At 50.0% G+C, this 12,688-nt stretch overlaps 1 protein-coding gene and 1 long non-coding RNA gene across 4 annotated transcripts in view; one reads left to right on the plus strand and one right to left on the minus strand.

The window, feature by feature from the left end:
* Window positions 1-10,123, plus strand: part of LOC139361026 (uncharacterized) — a 570,651-nt gene extending 560,528 nt beyond the window's left edge. Inside the window, exon 5 of one of the 2 annotated variants that reach the window (XR_011618607.1) lies at window positions 9,888-10,123. This is a non-coding gene — a long non-coding RNA (uncharacterized lncRNA). The remainder of the gene's footprint in view (window positions 1-9,887) is intronic. The other variant, XR_011618606.1, reaches the window with a different exon arrangement.
* Window positions 1-12,688, minus strand: part of LOC139361025 (SH3 domain and tetratricopeptide repeat-containing protein 1-like) — a 49,263-nt gene that overhangs the window by 2,093 nt on the left and 34,482 nt on the right. The window contains exons 2-4 of one of the 2 annotated variants that reach the window (XM_071089517.1): window positions 6,371-6,412; window positions 2,187-2,367; window positions 861-1,011 (exon numbers count right to left, since the gene is read on the minus strand). In XM_071089517.1, coding sequence (XP_070945618.1) covers window positions 861-1,011; window positions 2,187-2,320 — 285 coding nt within the window. In that variant the 5' untranslated portion in view covers window positions 2,321-2,367; window positions 6,371-6,412. The remainder of the gene's footprint in view (window positions 1-860; window positions 1,012-2,186; window positions 2,368-6,370; window positions 6,413-12,688) is intronic. The other variant, XM_071089518.1, reaches the window with a different exon arrangement.

A 12,688-nucleotide genomic window follows, 5' to 3' on the forward strand; every position in this document is an offset into this window, starting at 1 on the left:
AATGGATGGATGATGGAAGGATGGATGGATGAATGGATAAATGGATGGATGGAAGGATGAACAGGAGATGAGTGGATGGATGGATGGATGGATGGAAGGATGAACAGGTGAATGGATGGATGATGGAAGGATGGATGGATGGATGAATGGATGAACAGGTGGATGGATGGTCGCTGAATGAACGGATGATAAAGGAATGAATGAATGATGGATGCACGGATGGATGGATGGATGATAGAAGGATGGATGGATGGAAGGATGAGCAGGCGAGTGGATGAATGATGGAAAGATGGATGGATGATGGATGGATGGAAGAATGAACAGGTGAATGGATGATGGAAGGATGGAAGGATGGAAGGATGGAAGAATGGATGGAGGGATGGATGAACAGGTGAATGGATGGATGGATGATAAAAGGATGGATGATGAATGAATGGATGGATGGACGGACAGGTGAATGGATGGATCATGGATGGATGGAAGATGGTTGGATGGATAACGGAAAGATGGAAGGATGGACGGATGGACGGACCAAGAGGTGAACAGAAGAATGATGGATGGATGATGGAAAGATGGAAGGATGGATGGATGGATGGATGGACGAACAGGTGAATAGATGGATGGAGAGGTGAATGAATGGATGGTTGCATGGAAAGATGAACAGGTGAATGGATGGATGATGGAAGGATGGATGGATGGATGGAAGGACCCACAGGTGTATGGGAAGATGATGGATAGATGATGGATTGATGGATAGAAGGATGAGCAGGTAAACAGATAGATGATGGAAGGATGAATGGATGGGTGGATGGACAGAGAGTGAACAGCACAGGGGTCCTCCTGCATCCCTTGTCACTCACCTGGATGTACAGGTCCACCAGCTCGCTCTGCCGCAGGATGTAATAGATCTTCCCTGCTTGCAGCCAGGCATGCGCCGCCTCCTCTTTCCTCTGGAGGTCAATGGAAATCTCCAGACTTCGTTTGGTGTAGTCCAGAGCGGATTTGTAGGCCCTGGAATCAGACGCAGGTGTCAGAACAAGGGCTCTCATCCTCCTGGAACCAGTCTGCCTCCTCCCGTGGGTCTGGCGACAGATGAACTGGAATGTGCAGATTAGGAACAGCCCTCTTGTGTGTGCAGTGTTCTGCCCTTCCCAGGCTGCTGGGAGGGCCAGGGTGAACACACACGGCATGGAAAAGATGAAGGACATCCTTCTGAGGGAATCAAGCATCATGCTGCCCTGTGGCAGGAGGAGTGTGCTAGTCCATCTCCCCTGCCTCCCAGACATGGCCTGTGTCTTCTCCAGATGCACCAGGAGCCGTTAGTGTTCAGAGGCTATCTGGGCCGATGATTCTCAAGGTGTGCAGGCATCACAGTCACCCGGAGGCCTGTCCTTATAGCTTGCTGGCCCTGCCCCCAGAGCTTCCGGCTCCACAGGCCTGGGGCAGGCCCTAGAACTCCCACTTGCCACAAACTCCTAGGTGACATGGATGCTGCTCTACTGGTCCAGGGACTACACTTTGCGAAGCATAGCTCTAGCACACTGGCCCATTTTCCTTCTGTGAACCTGAGGCCAAGACTGGAGCCAGTCTCCCAGGTCCCCATGGAATCTGGCTCCTTCCCTGCTCTCTCAGTAAGTCCAACACTCGAGGGGGTGTGACTGCAGCAATGTCACTGGGCCCTATGGGTGGGGTGGCCAGGGCCATGGTTACCCCACCAGGTCAGGATGCTTGGGGGAAGGGGAGTAGGCCACATATGGGACATGAGACCTTGAAACCCTGCCCCAGGGAAGGAGGTGAAACAACTGGCTTTGTCTTCTGTGGGAGAGAAGCCACAGGTGGCTGCTGTGGTCACATTTAAGGGGACAGATGAAGGCCAGGAGTGAAGATTCAGGGCAGGCAAAGATCAGATGACAAAAGCCACCATAATAGGAAGAACAGCCCAGAGTGCACGTACTGCCTCTGCTGGGGTTGAGATGACCTTTGACCCAACAAGGGAGGCTCAAGCTGGGACTCACGGGCCAGCAGCAGCCCTGGGACGACCCCAGGCCCACCAGCTCAAAGCATCTGATGCCAAAGAACCAAATGATCAAAAGGAGAGGGGCTGCTGGCGCCCTGGGCCAGCTTCCCTGTGCCCCCCTCCCTGCCCTGCCCGCCCCCACCTCCACCACTGCAAAGCCAGCCCTTACCACTCCGTGCCCAGGGACAGGTAGAGCTGACTGATGGTCTCCAGGATCTGCCCCTCCAGCACCTTGTCGGCCACTTTGTGGGTCAGGGAGAGCTGGAGCTTGTGGTAGAGGACACACTGGGCCTTCCTGGGCATGATGACGCTGTAGAAGTAGCACAGCCACTGGACGGCCCGCAGCTGGCCTGGGCAGAAGACAAAATGGAAGATGTTAGTCTCCCAGCATTGAAGCGAGGCTGGCTGTTCTCGGAGGCCCCTGCGCCATGCTTGCCTCTTTCACCTCTGTGAGCCTGGGTCCCATAGGCGGGGAGCCTGAGCGCAGACAGGCCATGCACCTGTGCAAGGGCAGATGCCAAGCACACCGTGACATGGGCACAGCTTGGTACAGATGCTCATGGTACAGGCCGGCCTTCTTTACAACTCCCAGGGCTGAGATCCTGGCCAGGCTCGGCCCCTGCACCAGGCCATCTATTTCTCCTTCACAAAGTCCCTCTGGTCAGGACCAGGGCCACCTTCAGCCTGAGCTGATGAGGCCAGGGGCACAAGTAGGCCCTGTCACAGATGGAACTCGCAGAGAGCAAAGCCAAGCGTCATGTCTGCCACACACGGCATCATGTTGGGGGAATGGGGTTCAAAGCCGGCCCCTGGCGTTCCCACACATGCTTCTCTCATGCAACCAGGCTCCCAAGCCACAGGCTCACTGGCCTCTCCCAAAGCCAGGGCGCTGGGAACAGTGGAAAGCTTCTGATTTTCTAGCGTGAGAAACGTTCCGGAGATTAATACAGGAAACCAGGTACGCCGAATGGACATCTGTCACACACGCCCCCCAACAACAGCTGAATACACCGTCCTCTCGAGTACCCATGGGATATTCCCCATGACGGACCATGTGCCAGGCCACAAAATGAGCCTCAGTGAATGGAGAAGGACTAAGACCAAAGCAGAGGTGTTCTTCAGCTGTACTGGCACGAACACTCGAAATCGACAGTGAAGGAAATGTGGGAAATTCAAAAATATGTGGAAATTACACACTCCTAAACAACCAGTGAGTCAAAGAGACCATCAGGGAAACCGAAAACTAATTGGAGAAGAATGCAAACAAATGCACAGCCCGGGCCAGCGCGGTGGCTCACGCCTCTCATCCCAGCACTGTGGGAGTTGAGGCGGGAGGATCGCTTGAGTCCAGGAGTTTGAGATCAGCCTGGGAAACATGGTGAAATCCTGTCTCTATAAAAAAAAAAAAAAAAAAAAAAAAAAATTAGGCGGGGGGGGGGGTGGTGCACAAACATCTGTAATTCTAGCTACTCGGGAGGCTGAGGCATGAGAATGGCTTGAATCTGGGTAAAAGTTGCAGTGAGCCAAGATTGCACCACTGCACCCCAGCCTGGGCAATAGAGCAAAACTCTGTCTTAAAAAAAAAAAAAAAAAAAACACACAGCGTATCAAAAATTCCAAGATGCAGCTAAGGCAGTGCTGAAAGGGAAATTTATAACTGCAAATGTCTACATTCAAAGAAAAGAAAAATCTGAAATCAAAAACCTAACCTTCCGCCTTGAGAAACTAGAAAAAGAACTAAACGCAAAGTGAATAAAAGGAAGAAAATAATAAACGTGAGAGTGGAGATGGGAAGTAAAAATACAGAGAATGGAAAAACAAGACATAATCGACAGAACCGAAGGTGGGTTTTTTGAAAATAATAACAAAATTGACAAATCTTTCACCAGACTAACCAAGAAAAGAAAGACGGGACACAAATGACTAAAATCAGAGACTGAGCACCATGGCTCATGCCTGTCATCCCAGCACTTTGTGAGGCGGAAGTGGAAGGATCGCTGAGGCCAGCATTCAAGACCAGCCTGGGGGAACATGATGAGACCCCATCTTTAATAAAAATAAATAAATAAATAAATAATTAAAAGCCCAAGTTTCTAAAATCAGAAATGAAAGAGGAAACATTATTGCCGACCTGACAGAAATAAAAGGATTCCGTGAAAACACCATGAACAATTGTACACCAAGAAATCAGACCATCCAGACACAACAGCCACACTCCTAGAAGGACACAAACTACCGAAAGTGACTCAAAAATGACCCCAAGGAAGCATGTGGGGTATCAGCGCCGCCCTCGGTCTCCTCGACCGTTCAGCGCAGGGTGGGGAGACAGGGAAGCATGATCCCCGTTCCCTGGCCTGCATTTCCGAGTCTGAATCCCCCAGCACCCCGGGGAGGGCCTCGTAGGAGGAGGTGTCACAGGCTGTTGTGCCAGGAGCAACCGGAGGCTGCAGTGGGGGCTGGGGCGCTGGGTTCCTGGAGGGTCTCCTTCCAGTCAGAGAATGCCCCTGGAGAAGAAGCCTGGGTCAGAACCCCCCACCCCTCCTTGGGCAGATATGTGGGACCAGGGCCCCTTCACACGGTCCTTTCCAAAATCTCATCCCTCCTAGGGCCAGGAGTGGGTGCCAGGCCTCTGCTGGGAAATGGGCAGGTTTGGTCACAGCCCCTGGGGCTCTGGTCCAGGCCACAGGAGGCACCTCTGAGTGGTCTCACTATGCCATGACAAAGCGCTGCAAGGCAGAGGGGACCCACAACAGTATCCCTCGACTCAGCCATTTTCCTGGACTCAACTTCCTCATCTATCCTCTGCGGCCTAGATTTCAGACAGCCCTGCCCACCTACTGTCCGTTCACTGCTCAGTCTGCAGTGACTGTTCGATAGCACCCCATGGCTCCCCAGTGCTCTTGGGGAAAAGGCCAAGCCACAGCCTGAGGCCCCAGGCCCTGCTTAGCTCTCCAGAAGAGCTTCTCACCATCCAGCACCCAACCCACCCGCTCCCAACTCTGCACCTCCCTGCATAAGCCCTGCTCACTCACCCACGCTCACACCCCACTCATCCCCGCTCACACTCCCACTCACTCACCCCCACTCACACCCCACTCATCCCCGCTCACATTCCCACTCACTCACCCCACTCACTCATCCCCGCTCACACCCCACTCATCCCCGCTCACACTCCTGTTCACTCACACCCCATTCACTCACCCCCACTCACACCCCACTCACACCCCACTCATCCCCGCTCACACTCTCATTCACTCACCCCATGAAACCTCCGCTCACCAGCACTCACACCCCACTCATCCTCGCTCACTCACCCCCACTCCCTCAACCCTGGGCCTTCACACAGGCTACATCACCAGCCCCTCCTCCACCACCAGCCCCTCATCCACCACCTATTAGTTGACTAAATCCTCTCAACCCTCTGGTTCTAGACTAAAGAGACTTCCCTAACCCGGTGCCAAGTGCTGCCCCACAATCACGCCACTCACCCTTTTGTGGCTTCTGTGGCCTGAAGCTCACATTCCTACGCTCAGTCTCTGCCACCCCAGGACCCTACAAGCCCCATTTGTGGGTGGGGCCTGGCACACTCTGCACACAGCCCCTCCCAGCCACTACCCTGGCCTCCGGGGCAGCTGGAGAGCCACGTGCCTTTGCTCCAGAGACTTTGGCAGAGGGTGGAACCACCCCCTCCCTGAGGCAAACCTACAACAACCTTCCCTTCCCCACTGGCTTCCCAGGCCTCCTCTGGAACCTTGTGCCTGCATCCCAAATGTACTGGGATGGTCCCATTCCCCGGGAAATTCCAAGAGCCCTTGGTGCGTCCATATCACCAGGCTGTCCACATGTGGACCCTGAGGGGAAGAGACAGAGCTGCAGAGGGGAGACGGGAGGGCCTCCCTGAATCAGCCCCTCAGGAAGGAGCAGACCTTTCAGGGACATCAGTTGAGGCCCCTGCAACCTAAGGCTCTGAATTCTGCTACCCGCTGAGGGCAGTGTGGCCTCCCATCTCTGAGGCAGAGCACAGGGTGAACTGCAGCTTCTCCAGGTCATGAAGAAGGAACCCACAACTATATGTGGGCCCCAGCACTGGAAAGGATGCCCCACCTCGGTCGGGGACCAGGCAGGGGTCAGCATGTTCATCGGAAGAAGTGTGGGACCCCACGGCCTCCAGTGCCAGAGTAGACGGGAGGTTCAGGCCCACCTCAGGCGACATCCTCCAAGCCCCCAGCCCACACCACAGAGGGGTGACTGTCGCATCCAATGCCCACCGTACTCAGCTCTGTCACCACCCCCCGCGTTACCCCAAGGCCCAGCTCATAACCAGAGGAAGCCTGAGCCACGCGCAAAATCCACCTTGTTCCTGCGGCTGCTCGGTCTCAGCTTCCTCTACTGAGTCTGGCAAGGGAGAAAAGAGAAGCAATGAACACCCCCAGCCAGCACCTCTGGTTCCATGTCAGGTTCAGTTGGGTGTCGGTGTTGCAGGGTGAGAGCATTGCAGGGTGCAGGGGTTGAAAGTAATATCATCCGAGGGCCGGGCGCGGTGGCTCAAGCCTGTAATCCCAGCACTTTGGGAGGCTGAGACGGGTGGATCACGACGTCAGGAGATCGAGACCATCCTGGCTAACACGGTGAAATCCCGTCTCTACTAAAACATACAAAAAACTAGCCGGGCGAGGTGGCGGGCGCCTGTAGTCCCAGCTACTTGGGAGGCTGAGGCAGGAGAATGGCGTAAACCCGGGAGGCGGAGCTTGCAGTGAGCTGAGATCCAGCCACTGCACTCCAGCTTGGGCGACAGAGCGAGACTCCATCTCAAAAAAAAAAAAAAAAAAAAAAGTAATATCATCCTCTTCCCTCCTGGATCATGGGAACAACATCACTGGGGGGTGTATGCTTTCTGTGATATGGGGAGTAATATCGTCTTCTGTGCCTTGGAATATTAAGAACAATATCATGGGGGGGCGTGTACATCTTCTGCAATATTGGGAATAATATTATCCTCTCTCCCCCTGCATACTAGGAAAGATAGCAGAGTGGGTGTTCACCTCCCGTGATATGGGGATTAATACCATCTTCTCCCCTTCCGGATAGCAGGAAGAGTATCACACGGGGGTCTACAGTGTCTGCGATACTGGGAGTAATATCAACCTCTCAGCCTTGGAATATTAAGAAGAATATCACAGGATGGATGTACACCCACGGCCATATTGGGAGTAATATCAGCCTCTCCTCTCCATGGATATTAGGAATAATATCCCAGGATGTACGCCTCCTGCTCTATGGGGAGTCATATCATCCTCTCCCTTCCAGGATATTAATAACAATATCACAGGGCGGGTGAACACTGCCTACGATACTGGAATTATTATCATCCTCTCCCCCTCCAGATACTAGGAACCATATCACAGAAGAGCTGTACCCTCCCTGCGATATTGGGAGTAATATCATACGCTTCTTCCATGAGTATTAGGAGCAATATCACCGGGTGACTGTCCATTCATTGCTATGTTGGGAATCATGTCATACTTTACTCCCTGGATATTAGGATCAGTGTCACAGTGTGAGTGTACACCTACTGCGATATTAAAACTAAGATCATGCTCTCTGTCCCTGGATATTAGGAACAACATCACAGGTAGGTGTACACTCCCTCGATATTAGGAGCAATAATATGATTAATTAGTAAACATCAATGATCAATTTTAATAATTATCAGGCTGGTCTCGAACTCTTGACCTCAGGTGATCTGCCCGCCTCAGCCTCCCAAAATGCTGGAATTACAGGGGTGAGCCATCGCGTCCAGCCAACACTTCTTTACATCTCTTTTTGGACCTCAAATTTAGCATGCCCAAAATGCACTTTTGATTCCTCCTGCTATAACCCACTCCTCCCATAGTCTTCCCGATCCCAATAACAGCATCTCTAGCCTTCCAGTTACTCAGGCCAAAATCCTTGACATCATCCTTAAAACTTCTTTTTCTCTCTCTTGTCATCCAAGAGAGAGACTCTCCTTTCAAAATAAATGCCAGACCTAACCCCTTCTCACCTTCCTCATCATTTCCAACCACGTCCAGCCCTCATCATAGCACTCTGGGTTACTGTAAAAGCCTCCCAATCGCCATGCAGAGTGGCTCACACCTGTAATCCCAAGCACTTTGGTAGGCCAAGGCAGGTGGATCATCAGAGGTCAGGAGTTCAAGACCAGCCTGGCCAACATGGTGAAACCCCTCTACTAAAAATACAAAAAATTAGCCGAGCATGGTGGTGGGTGCCTGTAATCCCAGCTATTCGGAAGGCTGAAGCAGGAGAATCACTTGAACTCAGAAGGCAGAGGTTAGAGTGAGCCGAGATCGTGCCATTGCACTGCAGCCTGGATGACAAGAGCGAAACTCCATCTCAGAAGGTTAAAAAAAAAACAGCCTCCCAACCCAACTCTCTCCTTCCGCCTTTCACCCTGCCCTGCATTCTACCTTCCACTCTCAAACATTTCAGAAAAAAAAAAATTATATCCACAGAAAGAGAAAAAGAAAGTGCAAATGGGGTGAAATGTTTGGGGAATCTGAGGGAAGACCATACGGGAATTCTCTGTACTATTTTTGCAACTGTTCAATAAGTCTGGATTATTTCGAATTCAAGAGTTAAAGAAAGAGGCCGGGCGCGGTGGCTCAAGCCGGTAATCCCAGCACTTTGGGAGGCCGAGACGGGCGGATCACGAGGTCAGGAGATCGAGACCATCCTGGCTAACACGGTGAAATCCCATCTCTACTAAAAAATACAAAAAAACTAGCCGGGCGAAGTGGCGGGCGCCTGTGGTCCCAGCTACTCGGGAGGCTGAGGCAGGAGAATGGCGTAAACCCGGGAGGTGGAGCTTGCAGTGAGCTGAGATCCGGCCACTGCACTCCAGCCTGGGCAACAGAGCCAGACTCAGTCTCAAAAAAAAAAAAAAAAAAAAAAAAAAGAGTTAAAGAAAGAAAGAAAAAAAATCTCCCTTTGTGAATCCATCCTGTATTTCCCCTGGCAACTTAAGGACGCTCTTAACTAAGCACATCTATTTTTTCATGAACACTTAAAGAACCCTTGCCTAGTTTTGACTTTCTGTGCTTGGCAGAAGTGTGTGTGTGTGTGTGTGTGTATTTCATATATATGTGTGTGTGTATATATGTGTGTGTGTGTGTTTTGTGTATATATAGAGAGGGAGAAATATATACGTGTGTGTATATATAAATCTATATTGTATATTTACTATGGTAATATATATATCTGTGTGTGTGTGTGTACATATATTTCGTACCCCATAGCCTGTCCTTAACCAGTTCTAAACTTAGTGGGAAAAATACATACCTAAGCAGAGAATTTCAAAATAATATGATGAATGTTTTGATACAGGGATGTGTTGCTGTGGAACACGCTGCTAAGACACAAAACCTCCTAGATGGGACAATGAATGAACGAAATATTGCACCTATAGGCACCCCCTCTGATATCCCCACAAATGTTTATAGTTATATGCATTTGCTTCCCCCAGGACCCCCGTTTCATAAGGGTTAGTCCTAGAGCCTAGCAAGTTCCTACTACGGTTGGCATACATGTGCCATTCAAGAAAGAATGACTGAGTGAATGACGAGTTAAGAACCATTTGTCAGCCAGTGCTCAGTAACACAACATGCACTGGTATGCAAATTATATTTTTGTTGAAAGCAAGGGCAGGATCACAAATTATCCTTCCAGAGAAAGCAAACGTCAAAAGCTTCTTTACCCTACTAAAGCACATTATAAGAAGCTCCCCTTATATAAAAGAAAACCTCCTCGTTCATTATCAATGGCATGTAAACCAATAAGCCTTCACCTCTGATGACATCTCTTCCGTCACCAGGGCTAGATAAAGGAGGTTCCGGAAACCCTGGTAGTTGTGAAGGCGGCTCCCAGCTCTGACACTCTTGAACCCTGCGGGGGCGGAGGTCACACAGCAGAACAACCGAGGGAAGCATCATCAGGTTTCGAATATGTTTGAACCAGAGACGGCAAATAGGCTTCAACCAGCTGAAAACACCAGAGATTCATGGTGGCCACCTGAGGGATTGTGCTCTTAAAAAACAAAAATTAAAAATAAAATTAAAAAATTAAGAAAGGAAGGGGTCAAGAATCCATCAGGTCTGACTGAGATGTGTATCAGTGACTAACACCCCGTAAGGCAAAAGTGCTCCAGTGCGCTTTGGGTTCTCTTCAGCAGTATTTAAAGGCGTGTGCTTCCCTAAGACTAAGCCACGGGAATACCCCTAGCAACACTGCCAGGAGAAATGTCTACCATGGATTTGGCTAGAAATACAGTTGTCTTTAACAAATTAACACTGAATAAATCCTGCCTTATTAGAGCCTGAGAGGATGACATTCTCAATGATAACAGTTATCACTACAATCTCCAAACATCTGCGATCCTGCAAGGAGGAACTGTGACAGCGCAGGTCACGTGTCCAGAATGCTTCCCAGACTGCCTGTTACAGAATAAAAGAAATGAAACCCCCCCCAAGAATGTCTTCTCTCACATTTAGCCAGTTGTTCCTTTGTGTGCATCTCTGCGCTAAAATGGCCATTCTTCCCCACAGCCTGAAGTCATATGCTAAAATAAATGAGACTCACATGAAGCCAGAAACGTGCAGATGCGAGGAAACCAACACAACTGAAATGGGCTGGAGAGTGTGGCCAGGAGGATGGTACTTCCCAGGAAGCAATTACTTCATCTCTGCCCATGAAGCAGGCAGCTGTCACTGTCCCCCAGGCCCACACCAGCCACTCGAAGTACGTTCTAACCAAACTACCTCCAACAATCAACATCAATACACCACACAATTGGATTCTGAAAGGACACCTTGCAACCAACAAGAAACTGTTAGCAGAACTTTGAAAACCTGTGCAACTAAAAACCTTGGAAAGGGATAAACACTGCCACATTTTGACTCAAATACTGTCATGGGGTAGCACTGCAATAATTCACTGAAACAAAAGAATGAATGAGGAATACGTTTATATAGGAATCAGAGGAAGCATGACTAATCATTTAAAGAAATAGGTCAAGAAACTGCTAGGTTCAAATGCTACCGTGAGACACTGTCAGGGCCTTAGGCAAATTCACTTCTCTTGGTCCTGTTTCTAGGTTCATCAAAAACCAGCTTTGGACTAGGGAATCTGTTGCTTCCCAAAGCCTTCCTTCTGTGATTCCAGCCCAGATTTTAGGACTGCTCTCCCGCTTGGTATATGAAAGTGCTTTCTGTGTAGAATAGCAAGAGTACATTTCTGTGTTGAATGAGGTTTGGGACCTACTCTATGAGGCAGAATATCATCATGTAACTTTAAGCATGACGCAAGGCGCACTCTAGAATAAGGATAACACATAAGATGTGGCCATACACCTGTGCGTGCCTGGCAGGGAGATGGAGAAGTCTCATTTAATGAAGCCGCGGTGCCTGTTGCACCTGAATATCCTCAGTCCACGTCAAGTTCACAACGTCCTTCTGACATCAAACCACATGTATCCCATACTTTTCCACACTTTCTACCCAAGATTAAAATATGCAGAGCACCGTGATAAAGACGCCTCCATCCCCAGCATGTTGGCTCTGGTTCTGTAGAATTACATACTTGAGGTACAAAATGATCACCAGGCTGCAGCGGCAAGCAAGACTGGGCTCCGTGGGACAGCAGGCCCTGCAGCAGCCACCACTCCTGTCCCCACAGTCTGATGCAGCTGCAGAGAAGCTGTGGTTGAGGCCATTCACTTTGTGAGAGAACCACACAGGAGGGAAAAGGTAGGGGAGGTAGGGAAGAGGGCAATGTCAAGCCTCTGAGCCCAATCCAAGCCACCGCATCCCCTGTGACTTGCACGTATACACCCAGATGGCCTGAAGTAACTGAAGAATCACAAAAGAAGTGCAAATGCCCTGTCCCACCTTAACTGATGACATTCTACCACAAAAGAAGTGAAAATGGCCGGTCCTTGCCTTAAGGGATGATATTATCTTGTGAAATTCCTTTTCCTGGCTCATCCTGGCTCAAAAAGCTCCCCCACTGAGCACTTTGTGACCCCCACTCCTGCCCGCCAGAGCCAGAGAACAACCCCCCTTTGACTGTAATTTTCCTTTACCTACCCAAAGCCTATAAAAGGGCCCCACCCTTATCTCCCTTCGCTGACTCTCTTTTTCGGACTCAGCCCGCCTGCACCCAGGTGATTAAAAAGCTTTATTGCTCACACAAAGCCTGTTTGGTGGTCTCTTCATAGGGACACGCATGACAGGCAGGTGCAGAGCCAGGGAAGGACCTGTCATGAGAACAGAAAGGAATGTGCCTCCCTGTACGCACACTCGGATTTTATGACAATGTGGGCAGGGGGCTGAACAGGATGCCTGAGAACATTCCTCCAAGTTCTTTGGCTGATTTTCTAAATATTGGTGTAAAATCTGAACTCAGACAAATTTCTTTTTAAATCGTTTCAATCAACATCTTTGGTGCTCAGCATCATATCTACGTGATCATCTAGAAAACCAACTTCTGTTCTAAGGCTCACATCTTCCTATTAAGTCCCAGGGATTTTACAAGGGAATGTACCTCTCATTCGCATCAAGCACACACACAGCTACCATTAAAGAAATGCTTAATTTGCCTACATAATTTTTTAAACAC

The sequence above is a fragment of the Macaca nemestrina genome (assembly GCF_043159975.1).
Source record: "Macaca nemestrina isolate mMacNem1 chromosome 4 unlocalized genomic scaffold, mMacNem.hap1 SUPER_4_unloc_1, whole genome shotgun sequence".
NCBI lineage: Eukaryota > Metazoa > Chordata > Mammalia > Primates > Cercopithecidae > Macaca > Macaca nemestrina.